The 13,063-nt window shown below is 48.3% G+C and overlaps 1 protein-coding gene across 1 annotated transcript in view; it reads left to right on the forward strand.

Moving 5' to 3' along the window:
- The window catches only part of LOC119091125 (potassium channel subfamily T member 1-like), a 31,638-nt gene extending 19,338 nt beyond the window's left edge, over positions 1 to 12,300 (forward strand). The window contains exons 4-7 of the mRNA XM_037213805.1: positions 6,769 to 6,967; positions 7,542 to 7,616; positions 9,563 to 9,646; positions 12,142 to 12,300. Of these exons, the coding sequence (XP_037069700.1) occupies positions 6,769 to 6,967; positions 7,542 to 7,616; positions 9,563 to 9,646; positions 12,142 to 12,300 (517 nt within the window). The remainder of the gene's footprint in view (positions 1 to 6,768; positions 6,968 to 7,541; positions 7,617 to 9,562; positions 9,647 to 12,141) is intronic.
- Positions 12,301 to 13,063: the final 763 nt, after the last annotated feature.

Genomic DNA, 13,063 nt, shown 5'->3' on the forward strand with positions numbered 1-13,063 from the left:
TTATTTGGCGTCAACTGAGCCAAATTAGCTCTTGATAGCTATTGAAAATACTTCGGTTCGCTCTCTGAGTCCGTCCCTGATCTGAAGAGAGCATGCACTTTTTTGCATTTTCTCTTATGGTTAGATCAGAAGCGTACGATTTGATCAGCAATACCAATATCCTCAAAATTATTTTGAATAGCTCAGAATTTCTATTTGAAATAGTCGACCCTGCGGGAGAAATCTGATTTGACTCCCTGTTCACACAATAAAGTAGTGCATTTAATTTGCCTTGCTTTCTTTAACGTGTGTGTTCTGAAGTTCTTGCAACACACAATGTGTCAAAATGTATGCGTAATATATGCTAAGAAAGTTTGACACAGTTTGGTTACACTAAAAAATAATCAAAGATGAAGCTACTGTTCCGCGAATTTAACAAAAAGTTACACTATGTCTTGCATTTCTCCCCTCTGTCCTTTACCACAACGGTGCTTCAGCTTTGGGGAACGAAACATCGTATCATCCGCGTGACACATTGGCTCAAACTGCAACCAACCAACTTCTTGATAACAGGCCATTGCCCGCTGGGCCAATCAAAAACGTTCTTTTAGTCGCACCAGCAGAGGTGCACAGGGTTATCATCATGACGAATGACGATGGTCGCAACTGCAGGGAGGAAGCGTAGTGCTGAGCGCTGTTTCAAAGCGTTGATAGCGTAATTTGGACTAGAAAATAATTAAGATTGATATCCTTACCATGTCTCGACAGTACTGCGTTGACAGTGCCCATTGCTATTATAAGACGTAATTAGTCATGATGTTTCACTAGGGTATGTTTTTGAAATATGCCCCAAACGGTGGAAAACTCCCGTTAAGTCGAATTCTTGCTACAATAAAATAAGCATCTCTGCCAACGACCTTGCCCTGGGGAACTCGCCCCCCAAAATCGGTCCAACAGATTGGCAGACTTTAGAGGGCGGAATCGGCTCTCATTCCACTGAGTTCAAGCGAAATTAAGTCCATGATGCCAGGGTTACCACTCAGTGGGTTTAGGGCTGATTGTCTAGTTCCATAAATTCCGGTACGTGTTACTGTTGCTGTTTGCGTTTGCTGTTATTTTCACGCGACACAACCCACTAACGACCTGCGGGAATGCCACCACTCAATGCCATTGCAATTAAGTCTTTTCATGCGCTTTGTGGCTGGTTCAGACAGGGTCTTAAAACTATGGCTAACTAGTATACTTCTGGTAAGCCTGGAGACAGCTGAATGCCTATGGCCGGCAATAGCCTGCAAAATTCATGAATAAATTTGCATAGTTATCGCTCTAAATGCATGCGGGATAATAGCCGAGGCCGATGACCCGACCCATGTCGTCGTATTGGGACTTTACTGGGTCACAATATATTAGCCTTCCACTATCGCCTTGGAGACCGCGGCACCGGACCAAGACTTACACATACCGGGTCAAGTCATGCGTTCAGTCTAGGGTCGACTCGATGTGGTTCGCCGGCTTGAGTCACTGAAGACTGCCCGCCCATGAGTATCTAGACGGCTACCATGCGCTCGGCTCCAGTCAATACTTCCATGTCAATGCACACCACGCTGTTCCAAAATTCGAAGAAAGGTTTGTTAGTATCCGAAAACGCTGCTATTTAAACATAGCACGGATGTGTTTGTCGATAGTCTGAATGAGAATACGCGACACTGGTGCGACACTGGTTGTGAAATGTTGCAGGTTTGGTTCACGTCTAGATTTACAGGCACATGTTTCAGCACCGTAGATGCGAGACACGATTCTGAATATAAAAATCAAGGATAGCATTTCGAGTCCAAGCCGAACTCTATGCATGCACTCTGCAGTCTCACTTCGAACCACGAGTCCACCCCCGACGCCATGCATGAGTACGAGTGCGAGGGTCTATCCTTCCCGCGGCCTGAGAGCCGGGCTCCCAAGCTGAGCCCACACGGCGTCGGAAACCTTAACGGCCGGCTAACAAACCGTGAAGGCTAGTCCCATCAGATTTATATGAGATCGCGCATGACATTAATAGCTTCACGTCAGATTTTCACTGGTGCAGGGAGAGTAAAGTACGAAAATGATCACAAGGTGGAAGCTTGCGCACAACCCAACACTGTCGTCCCTTGAACTATGCGGCCTATTTTAGTCTTACGCTGTTGTGTCGGCACTGATGAGAGAGAGAGAGAGAGAGAGAGGAGAGAGAGAGAGAGAGGAGAGAGAGAGAGAGAGAGAGAGAGAGAGAGAGAGAGAGAGAGAGAGAGAGAGAGAGAGAGAGGAGAGAGAGAGAGAGAGGAGAGAGAGAGAGAGAGAGAGAGAGAGGAGGAGAGAGGAGAGAGAGAGAGAGAGAGAGAGAGAGAGAGAGAGAGAGAGAGAGAGAGAGAGAGAGAGAGAGAGAGAGAGAGAGAGAGAGAGAGAGAGAGAAGAGAGAGAGAGAGAGAGAGAGAGAGAGAGAGAGAGAGAGAGGAGAGAGAGAGAGAGAGAGAGAGGAGAGAGGAGAGAGAGAGAGAGAGAGGAGAGAGAGAGAGGAGAGGAGAGAGAGAGAGAGAGAGAGAGAGAGAGAGATATATAATATATATATATATACATATATCTTAGTTCTTAGCTCTTAGATCATATATATATATATATATATATTATCTTAGTCCCATGAACTGCAATCAATTGCAGTTCATGGAACTAAGATCAGAATTATGAAAGGAGCAATAACCAAAAGTCTTATAGCATATTTAAATAGGAAAAAGCAGGACAATCGTTTCACTTTTCAGGCCTATTCAGAGTTGGTTTTCAACTTAGAATACTTCATTAACTCAAATAACATACAAATGACGTGTTTTCTATATTCTATGCAATCTCACTGACAAGCTTTGACTCTAACAACCTTCACCTACACCACAAGAGTGCCTCATGAACGATGGAAGATCGCGTGAGATGAACGAACGGTCAACAGACGAACAGCATACAAGAAGGCGATGGCACAAAGGGTGGATACTAACAGGATGAGTGCATTGCAAGCTGCCACGATAAAACACAATGTCACGTCACCACTGATGTGACGGGCCAAAAAGCCATCACCTCCACTCCGTCTAAAGGCCGACGGGCGTGAGGAAATGGCAAGCCCCACCCGGACGGTCGGCGGGTCAGGTCTGTTCAGACGGGCGTGAGGAAATGGCAAGCCCCATCCGGACGGTCGGCGGGTCAGGTCTGCTCAGATGGACGTGAGGAAATGGCAAGCCCCTTCCGGACGGTCGGCAGGTCAGGTCTGCTTAGACGGGCGTGAGGAAATGGCAAGCCCCATCCGGACGGTCGGCGGGTCAGGTCTGTTCAGACGGGCGTGAGGAAATGGCAAGCCCCTTCCGGACGGTCGGCAGGTCAGGTCTGTTCAGACGGGCGTGAGGAAATGGCAAGCCCCATCCGGACGGTCGGCGGGTCAGGTCTGTTCAGATGGGCGTGAGGAAAGGGCAAGCCCCACCCGGACGGTCGGCGGGTCAGGTCTGTTCAGACGGGCGTGAGGAAAGGGCAAGCCCCACCCGGACGGTCGGCGGGTCAGGTCTGTTCAGACGGGCGTGAGGAAATGGCAAGCCCCATCCGGACGGTCGGCGGGTCAGGTCTGTTCAGATGGGCGTGGGGAAATGGCAAGCCTCACCCGGACGGTCGGCGGGTCAGGCCTGCTCAGCCCACCTTACGAAAATTTGCCACCTCGAATAGCTTCTTTATCGGAAATCATCCTAGCATTGCAGTTCTTATTATAGTATCAATGTTATGCATAAATAAAGCTTCTTTGAGGTATCTTAGCGGCTGATACGAACGTGCCGAATATGGCATGGGACTAGAAAAGGTCGAGAAAGCGCTGAGGACCAGTGGGAGCACGGCCTGACTAGTTTCAGAGTGCGCACGAGAGCGGTGTCGGACGGAGCTGGCGCCGGCACCTCTATGTCCCGAGGCGGACGGGGGTAGCGGTAATGGGTGGGACTGCGTCGGCACCTCCCTCACGTCTCGAGGCTGAGGGGGTAGCGGTTATGGGTGGGACTGCATTGACGCCTTCAGAACAGCAACGACATGACTGACGCTAAATGGGTGCGAATAAAATGAATATTCATATATATATTTCAAGTAAGTTAAGCATTGTTGAAAGGAAGGCTATTTTTTGCACAGGATTCAAATACGTACAACTTCTAGTAAGCAACGCTTATCCTTTGCATTTGGCCACCGGGCACCGCCCTGAGGCTTCTTGCAATCGCCCGTGTAATACTTCAGCATTGCTGAATGCCATAGCCATTTCTTCATCAATGGACAAGGCGTTCAATATTGTTTTTGGATAAGCCTCTGTGCCAATGTCTGGTAATGCATTCCCCGAGAGCATTAAGCGTTTAAGATATAATCGAAATAGTCCAACGGTTAGAATCCATCACAAGCTAGTTTGAGCACCGAAAACTGCTCGTACGTCATATCATCATGCCATCACGCCATTGCATATCCTTTCCATTCGTTTATGGCAACGTAAAATATTGAACGACCATGGCGAATGGTCGCTGACGCATATGGGATAATATGGAGGCATATTTCGGTCGAACATCCTCGTTTAGTGGTGGGATCTAATCTGCCAGTTCATTCGTCTATTTCTTTTGCGATTTTTTCTTCGCTATTTGCGATAAACTATACCTGGAGCCGCCGTCGTTCATGGTGTCAACATCTGGTCAGGATATGTCAGACTGATAATAAAAATACAACAAATTTGGCTGCCTGAAGTGGGAGGCCTTGGTGATGAGATTGGAAAAGCATAGAGGCAGAATTACTCGCTCCCTTTGTTGAGATTGAATGAACATTTTGCTTACGTGTATGCCTTTAGATGAAACTGTACGCTACAGTGACACAGTGCAGGTCAAGTTAACCAGCAATTAGTTATATCTAGTCCAAGATGGTCTCATGCAATTAAATGTTTTGAGCGTTTCGTGTTTGGGCCCAGTGCCTCAGCCCAGCAGCGTAGTGCCCTGTCGTGTTGTGTATCATAGGCTTGCCATACGTTGATATGAGCTCCAGTCTATCTCAGGCCGGAATTATTTAATTCAGAATTGGGTAAATGCACACTGTGGACATAACAAGATTTGATGCGTTTTAGGAACTGCTCATGGTGACAGGTAGACTATATATGTGCTTCTAATGGTCTCGGACCTTAGCCATTGATGCACCAACTTCAGAAAACTAGACATATGCACGTCGTGTTGGCATTTATGTACTGAACCACTTAAGCGTTCAGAACTTCTGAACATGGGTACCATTAACACATGCATAAGGGTGGTGACCTTATTTTGTCTATGTCCATTTGTGTAGCTTAAGGGCATACCGGATACGAAGACGTAGCACCTAAAAGCAGCGGGGGCTATCATCTGACGTCACCAACTCCACATAATTGATCGCCTGCGTATTCATCTGTGGTGGATTGCAGCCTTCAGGTTTCTCATGAGATGGGACGGCAAAGTTCGCAGCTTCTTCAAATTCGGGGGGTTGTAAATTACGCTCAGGCCTTTTGCGAATACCACATTTGCTGGGACAAGACTTTGCACAGCTCAAAACCATGTCCCAAGAACCAGGCAAGCCAGAAAGAAAAAACCGCCACCGGAAACATTTTGTCCACTCCACAGCCTTATGCAATGAAAGACGTGCTTGTCTTTCCTTCACCCACAAAGCGCGACCTTAGTTACACGTGGCTTCTCGTTCGTGCATGGAAGCCTGCCCTCCTACATTTTACTACCACTCCTACTACTCCATACTCCATCCTATAAGCTTGCCGGTACATTTCGACAAAACCAACGGAATGCTCCATCCTAACGGACTTCGCTGTATTAAACACGTCAGAAGGTTTCTACGAGAAGCCTTCTTAATCGGCGGTTTAGAAATTTGTCGCTCACTGTTTTACTGTGATGATATCGCAGGTTTGTTCAGTCAGTCACAGGTTTGTCAACGTGACGGATTTTCCAGAAAGTGTTGACATAAAGAGATGACTACAAGCTAATCGTCTGGTCGCACTCTGCCACCATAAAATCATGTCCATCACTCCCTCTCGACCGTACAGCCAGGGTATCTGACCGCGGTGTTACCACCATGTCGCCATGAATGCATTTTGGCATTAGCCTGTCTGCGATGGTAAACGATCACGACTGCATGTTGCCAGAATTCAAAAGGAACCTGGCAAATGTAGCTCACTCTGACCATATGTTAGCTGAATACTTCGAACTGCATATGCACGGAGGCAAATTTAGCGTTGCAGCTTATCCTGGTCCTTGTTGCAAACTTTCCAATCGTCAGTGCTATCCTGTGAATGGATTTGGGAGTGAAGCTTTACTGTTTAAAAATGTCGTAGACTTCAAGAGGAAGTTTTTTATACGTTGAGATCTGCGTTTGCAAACCGACTCTTCCCTGTTCCCGGCTCACCGTATTCGAATTTTAAGGTGACTTTTTGGCATTTTGTCTTCATCCAACTCTTGTCGTTGCCAGGGTTGCAGTCAAGGAAGGAGCTCCTTGCCCCCCCCCCCCCTAAGCCTTGGATTTTTTGTGTTTTACCATAGATGGAGCCCGAAAGAAGTAAAACTGGCGCAGTGCCTACTCACCGAGCCTCGGAGACCCCTCCCTTAAAAGTCCCAGCTGCGCCCTTGGTCGCTGTCACTAAATGAGCCGCCTCTGACCACCGGGTCCCGTCTGTGTCGGTGTCGCTGGCGTCGGTCCTCTAGCTGAGGCCGATGCTGACACAAACCCACTCGTCTGACCGTTCAGTTACGGATGCGACGCGCTCAACCGCTCCAAGTTCCAAACCCAGCGCAACCTCACCAAGGAGCAGTTCATGGATAGCCCTAGCATTAACTGGGCGGCGATCTGGTGGGTGGACCGTCGGCTGGAGCTGTGGATCACGCAGACCGGGCTCGCCCTCATCAGCCTCTCCGAGGCGCTGCTGCTCGCCTATCTCACATACAAGGTCAGCCCAGGGACTACGGCTCTGTCCCTGTCCCCGTCCCTGTCGCGCTGGCTCTGTCTCTGTCTCTGTCTCTGTCTCTGCCTCTGTCTATGTCCCTGTCTCTGTCTCTGCCTCTGTCTCCGGTTTTGTCTCTATAGCTGTTTCGGGTTTCGTCTGCCTCTATTTTGACCCTCTCCGTTTGTCTCTGTCTCTTCATTTCCGTCTTCCAGACTCCCTTCCTGTCTCTTTCCCCGCCCTTCTTTGTTTCTTTCTCCTCCTCTCTCTTCCTAGACTCCCGATTTCACACATTCCCACGCCCACAATGGACTAATGCTTAGCTTAGATTTGAAGTTTTGTTTTACAATTTCCGTCCTGAACTGCTTCTCTCAAAACGCAATGTTCGATGCATATGGTGGAAAACATGACCGAGATTACTTGTTCATAAACCACAACTTGATGTGAGATCACATTTTACTCATAAGAAACATGTCAACACATCTATTTCCAATGTGAGTATCGTTGAACTGCTGTCCCCTGCGGTGGTTGTTGGTGCTTGAAATATGTTTATATATCTGATGGGCTGCTGGCTTTTCAGGGCAACTTGTGGCAGCAACTGTTGAGCTTCTATTTTATACTTGAACTAGTGAACACGATACCATTTATTGCGACGGTAAGTGGCGCACACCGCCCATGTTTTCTGTACATGTCTACAGAACTCATGTTATGCGCATTTCTTACACACCGGCTTGTCTCAACTATAACTCGTCGCTGAGACCTGTTGCATGGCCTGCGATTATTTATTGCCCTATTTACATCGAGAGCTCTAATTCGAATTAAGACGAGGTCCATTACTGGCCGAATTGAGAGCCCCAATGGCGGCAAGGGGCCGCTCCATGCCGCCGCACTCGCCGGGCGCCGACCCATGGGACTCACTAGGAGCCCATACCTCTCTCGGACCGTGGTAATGACGCCCCGCGGAACAGTGCCGAGGGGCAATCGCAGTCCTCCCGGGCCCCTGGCGGCCCACGGATGTCGGGCCAATATAGTGTCTGACGGGAGCGTAATAGACCCCCAACCAGAACCTGAAACCAGCTCACAATTTCTTCACTGCATATTTTGTTTATTTTCTAGTTGCAATGGTATGGATAATTTAGGCAGCTACTGCTGGCATGCGTTGCAAAATTGTAAAACTCAGTGGTGGGGGTCAGTTGATCTTCCAATAGCGAGGAGAAATACCAGGGCTTCTCCTCATCTTCCGTTCTGTTTATGTCATTGGAGCAAAACTAAGAATGATCATCTAAGCTGTTTTTTGTATACATCAATATAAGGTAAACAACTGTATTGTATTGTATTGTATTGTATCCATTGGCTGCATACATCAATATTGGCTCGGACGCCTCTGAACGATAGCCCCTCTAGCGCCGCACCGACGTTGTTGGCTTCCCACTGGGATCATCTGGAACGAACCACGAGAGCCCGGACGTTCGGGGGATTTGGGCTCGTGCTCGAAGGCGGACACGGCCTGATTTTCGCCGCGATAAGTGACTTGCTTATTCCGAGATGATTCGGACACTTTGTGACCCATTATGATGCTTCCGGTCGTAAATGACCCCATTATAACGAAAAGGCTAACGCGATAGTTTATATCACGACTACAAAATTTTGCATACGGTTAAAAATGTCGAGGTAGGGTAATAATTGCGCTGTAAATCTTGTGGAAAGCCTCTAGCTCAATTTTTCCCAGCCACACCGTCCAAGTAGCGCTGATGCCGAGCCGCGCCTTAGCGCGCCGACTGGCGTCCGTTTGTGTCAACTGGCGATGTTCGAGCGGCGCGCGGCAGTGCCGCCCGTCCAGCGGCAGGTAGGCCCCGACCGGCCACTCCGTCACGTACAGCGCCGACTCAAGGGGCGCAACGCTCGGCGAACGTCGCAGCGCTCCACCGCGCGTGTAAACCGTCCACTCCCGTCGGCTCGCCCGCGGCTCTCTGCGGCTGCCTGCCCGCTGGTGGTGACGCCGCGCGCCGCCTCCGGCCGCGTGGGTGTCCCGCGAGCTGCCCTCAGCCGTGCGAATAGTGACGGATTTAACTGCGTCCAGAGTGGTCTTAGCTTGGCTTAAAACTCGGCAAGGCTGGCAAGCATCTGTTTCTATTGGACGTGCTTCTAAACTGCTCTGATTTATTTCTTTGCATTTTTTTCTTAAGCAGCACCGGCGGCTGCTCGAATGACGTATTTCATAATTACTGCCTGACATTGTAGCACTGATACGATGTGCTGAGTTGTGGATCCGCTGATATGCTATATTCTGTCATAAACACTCTGATGGACTTTTCTGAGCTGGGTAGCGAACCACCAGTGCATTGTGGTGAATTTCGAACCTCTTCATGCGCAGTTCGCGAACACCGGTGCGTCGGGTTGAGTTGCGAACCTCCTGATGTGTTGTGCTGTGCTGCGAACCCCCTGATGTGCTCTACTAAAGTGTGTTTCCCTGAGTGCGCTTAAACTTAGTTGTAACCTCCTGACGCGTTGTGCCAAGTCGTAAATGATCAGATTAGCGACACTGACTTATGAAGCCCTAAAGCGCCGTGCTGAGTTTTGAGTCGCTGCCCACTGTTCCAGGTGTTCTGGCCGCCACTACGTAACGTGTTTGTGCCAGCTTTTCTCAACTGCTGGCTAGCCAAGTACGCCCTGGAGAATATGTTCGTAAGTAATTTGAATTGGTTTCATTGAAAAGGCGACATGTTTCTCCGCCACTGCAATTGCCACATTGACTCTTTCAGCGTATAATTGATTTCAGCTAAAGTCCTTGACTTATTAAACATTCTTGGTTAAAACTTATATCCTGAGTGGAATTTATGGCGCCTCGGCTATAGTCACATAGTCACGAACCATGGACGTACCATTACCTGAGCGTGAAGTGCATCTCTATTATTACCTGGCGGTGTCACATTAAATCTCACAAACAGCCTCTTGGGGGTTTGACCGATATAGGCGCAGACTTTTTTCTCTTTGACGTTTAATATGCTGCCTCTCCCGCCATGCCGCAGAAATTCACTCGCAGGCGTGCGGGCCCTATCTCTTTCATGTAGACGTGTGTATTGTACCGACTTGAGGTGTCATTTTAACTGCCATCTCGAAACAATCATACGGCACGAGGCCATTTGTGTCATCTGTGGCTCCTCACTCAGAGCTCACACAAAGCAATGTAGGGCCGGGTCAAAAGTTAGACGAGCCAAAATTCTTTCATAGCATAAATTTTGTCCATACATTTCCATTAGACAGCGTTCGTTAGCAGTTTCTCAGAACATAAATTCGTATATTTTTGGCGTAAATCGTACGTTTTTGGTGTATAATGATATGATCCAGTTTCTCAAGGCAGAAATGTATAATTTGCAGCTATAATCTACGAAAGTCAAAAAATGCACATTAAATGTACAATATACAACAAAAATACATGCAAGCAATCTTGCACGGGTTTCTCAAAGCCAAGAACTAGCATACGACAGAGCTTAACTTTGATGAATTCTTGATTAATTTGGCAGTGCAATCAACCCAAGTAAATGTGTCGTAGATAATAATGCTGACCTTAGGATCATTACTTATTGAAAGGAAAACTGCTGAAGTGGCACGATGAAACAGTGCGCAACACCCGCAAAGAGAATAAAGAGCTTAGCAGTGAAATGTGAGCAAGAAATAATGTATCTTTCAGTCACTCTGGCAAGAAGTTTTGGGTGGGGTATGCCATGAATAAAAGATAGCGCAAAACCGTTTGGTCAAGTAGCGTTCTTCGCAGAAACATCAAAATACAGCTGAGCAAGAGAAATATGTGTAGCTACCACAACACTTGCTGCAAACATATTACATCCTATGTTCATGCAAGTTGCGTCCCAGACGCTTTCAAAGTGAAATATTGGCGGTGCCATTTCCTGCAGCACCTGTCCTGGGTGAAAACAGAATGGTGTGCAATAAATACTAATAAACTGGCTCAGCATGACACGGCGATTTCCCTCTAGATTTGGTTTCATTTGGAAACACAGCTACATACAGCTTGTGCATTACTACACCATGGGTAGTTGCTGGCTCACATCAATTCATATAATAAAAACCCATTTCCAGTGATCAGTCATACAGAAGCCTGTTCCCAATCATCGGTACTTAAGGGTGGTGACGATTGAACTAGGGAATGCTCTATTTATCAGTGCTCAATGGCAACTCAATTTTATTTCACATGTTCTCTAAACCTCTGAAAACTGAGGCCTGACCATCGCACCCCAAATACCCAACATATGCTTAGTAAGCACGGGCATCATGTGCTGATTATTTACATTGCCTCGTCCACAGTGGTTGTGCAAAACAAAGCCTTTCCATGGGTGGAGCATTTCTTAGACGAAACTTAGCACTAAAAAGATGATGAATAGAACATAGCTTCCTTCACCGAACTTATCAAGCATGGACAACAATGCCGTCAAACCAGCCCCTAGCTGGACATCAATGTCGCCAAACCAGCCCCTAGCTGGACAACAATGTCGCCAAACCAGCCCCTAGCTCTGCACGACTCTGCACGTTATCACACATATCTACATGTGCTGCTATGTGTATTGCGTAGCACGCAGGCTTACCAACAGAGCGCGTCAATGGCAAACAACGCGCAGCGGTCGACGCAGCTAAATGATGGTGCTGAGAGGTGGGGCTCACCACCATGAGCGAGTCGACGGGAAATGGTATCACACACATTCCCTACGGACGGCGTGCTGTATCCGCTCTCTCTGGTTTTCTTTAACACCGCCAATCGTACTCTCCCCTTGTTCATGGTCGTCATTGAGACTTAACGGCGCACTCAGCTACTTAGACTATACGGTGTCACTTGCCTCTCGCCCTGGCGGAAGCGCGGACACTGTAGGGAATCGAACCCCGTAACCAAACGCGTTAACCACTGCACTTAGACGGGGTACGCTCATCACCACCTGGCCTCTGACTGAATCACTCGTTGTCTCACCCGAGATTCTCATCCAACCCCAGTCGCTGTTTCGCCGCTTACGCGAGATTAGTGCTGCGTAGCCTCTTGTTGACTTACAGCGATCAAGACCAATTAGCACCGAATTACATCAGAATGCAACGGCTAGAAGCCATCAATCGAGAAGCCGCGGGGCGGCGAAAACGCGGGGCGTTTGAACCGCCTGCGCGACGCGTGACGTCAGACGGGCGCGCTGGATCGCCGTCGGCCGTTCGGTGGCGCCACCCAGTACGTGCTGTTTGACCGGCGTTTTGTGGCCGGGGATCATCAGCTCTCGGTATCGACCGGAGTGATCGGCAAACACCTGACCGGGTCGTTCGATTGGCCGCCGCCGGCCCGATGACCCCCCCCCCCCCTCCCTCTCCCCGCGCCCGCCAATTGGACTGTGTAGCCACCATTCGGGGGGGGGGGGCTAGAAATCGCACGCGACGACGACCCATTGATTTGCCGCGCTATGTGGCATCCTGGGATCTGTTTCGGTTGCCCGTTGATGCGGGCCTGGTGATCATGCAGAGTTCGATTGTGCTAGGCCTGGTCTTACAGTGCCAGGAATGCAAAGCAGTGAATGTGGTATCAATTGCTTTTTCCATGAATGTGTTGTCAGGCCAGCTCAAAGGCATAACGTTTGGTGTAAGTATAACAGAGGATGGCTACGAATGATCTTCGCAACACCTTTAAACAATGGCATACCTTAAAACAGGCACGAACACGGCCATGAAGCATTCGAAAACACTCATTCGGAGACACGTGAAGACATTCAAAGTACTGACCTTCATGAACTATATTTTCGGCATTTAGTTCAACCCCATCCGCCAAATGTCAGTCCAAGCAAGCTATTGATCAGCTTTTTAACAAATTCCAATCCCATCCGGTTAAATCTACAAGACCAAAATTTCCCTCCGTATAGTTAGTACAATGCGTCGTATTTCACACGTCACATGTGACATATAGTAACATTTACGACTTGCTAAGTTCACACAAAATTTTCCACGTTGCCCACGATCTTTTTTTGCCCACAATCTGCTTACTGAGACGAAATCAGTGATTGTACAGCTTTTGAATCCTGCTCTCCATATCTCCACTGCGATTGGAGCGTTGTTATTGGA

Source organism: Pollicipes pollicipes, unplaced genomic scaffold (assembly GCF_011947565.3).
Source record: "Pollicipes pollicipes isolate AB1234 unplaced genomic scaffold, Ppol_2.1 Scaffold_3220;HRSCAF=3777_pilon_pilon_pilon, whole genome shotgun sequence".
Lineage (NCBI taxonomy): Eukaryota > Metazoa > Arthropoda > Thecostraca > Pollicipedomorpha > Pollicipedidae > Pollicipes > Pollicipes pollicipes.